We start from the raw sequence: 1,479 nt of genomic DNA on the forward strand, positions 1-1,479 counted from the left end.
GCAAAGAATTCTTCACCATCATAAAAGAGGGACTCAGGTCCAACACTCTAAGAAGCCTCAAGTCTCTTAGGTGACATGCATCAGGAAGACGATCTTCTATCTTGTCTCCAGTTATCGCCGAAGAACAGAGGTGCTTACCAGAATGCCTTTTCTTTATTGAATTGAGAAGGACGAAATTGTTAGGCTTAAAGTGCTCCTTATCATAATTAATGATCACTATGCTTGCCATCAAATCTGAAGAAGAAGATGGGTCACTTGAACTTATCTGGACAAACCACTTTTCCTCTCTTGCTTTTATCAAACAAAAGTCATGCACAAGAGCATGAAGTTGGCAACTCGAGTAATCACCTATCTCATTGAAAGCAATTACCAAGCTACTGGAAATTAATTTATCCAAATAAATTCCCATCTCTTCTTCCAAACTCTTCATCTCTGTTTGTTCAACAATCCCTTCAGCACGCCAATACATTTTCAACATAACTCTATCCATTGCAGTGTCCTTTGGAAAAGATGCAAGGTAGAGAATGCGTGGCTTCATGTGATGAGGTAAATGGTCATAACTTAATTCTATAACTTTCATCACATCCACTTCACTGCCGAAAATAAAAGAATTCAAATTATTTCGAACTTCAATCCACACAGCCTTTTTCTTTTCCAAACCTGCAATGACTCCAGCAATCAGATCAGCCACCAACGGAAGCCCTTAACAATTTTGGGCTATTTCTTTTCCAACATCCAATAGTTCATCAGGGAAACTCTCTTTTCCAAATGCCCTTTTCTCTAATAACTCCCAACTTTCTTCTGGTCTTAGCAATCAAAGGTTAAGAGGATCAGTGTTTCCCTTTCCATGAAAATCCACTTCCTTTTGTCGAGTAGTCAAAATAATTCTACTTCCTTTCTCAGCTTCAGGGAAAGGTCTTGTTAGATCATTCCATGTAGTAGTATCCCACATGTCATCTAACACAATTAGATATCTCTTTCCATATAATTGTTTCCTCAGCTTTTCGGCAACATCAATATCCTCACTGGACTTCAAATCCGAACCAGTAACTTGATTGAAAAGTTTCACCAGTCACTTCTTCTCGACTGTGCACCATGCACGAATGTCGAAATGACTACAAACTGATTCATCATTGTATACTTTGTATGCCAAAGTAGTTTTGCCCGAACCCGGCATACCAGTGATTGAGATGACATCTAGATCTTTCGGTCCACTGGTGAGCTTACTAATTAACCAGTTTGTCTCCTCCTTAAAACCTACAATTATTTTACCAGTTGTCAATGGTTTTCTTTCAACTGGATTCTTAGGAGTGAATACAACAACGAGGCTATTGTTCTTCAGAATCTCCTCAGGTAAATTCGAGACTTCTTTTCTGATAAGCTTGATCTTTCTTATGGTAATGGGAAGTGAGAAAATAAGATGCAAGAGACCATTATCTCGAACAATAATTGAATCAATGACATCTTTTGCCTCATATG

The 1,479-nt window shown here is 38.3% G+C and overlaps 1 protein-coding gene across 1 annotated transcript; it reads right to left on the reverse strand.

Annotated features, from left to right (window-relative positions):
• Nucleotides 1–16: 16 nt before the first annotated feature.
• Nucleotides 17–1,391, reverse strand: LOC124892653 (putative late blight resistance protein homolog R1A-10; the record flags this gene model as incomplete). Its single annotated transcript, XM_047403883.1, has 3 exons — nt 17–660; nt 892–1,030; nt 1,124–1,391. Coding segments are annotated over 3 exons (1,051 nt in total), but the record flags the coding sequence as incomplete, so codon positions are not given.
• Nucleotides 1,392–1,479: the final 88 nt, after the last annotated feature.

Source organism: Capsicum annuum, unplaced genomic scaffold (genome assembly GCF_002878395.1).
Source record: "Capsicum annuum cultivar UCD-10X-F1 unplaced genomic scaffold, UCD10Xv1.1 ctg49319, whole genome shotgun sequence".
Classification (NCBI taxonomy): domain Eukaryota; kingdom Viridiplantae; phylum Streptophyta; class Magnoliopsida; order Solanales; family Solanaceae; genus Capsicum; species Capsicum annuum.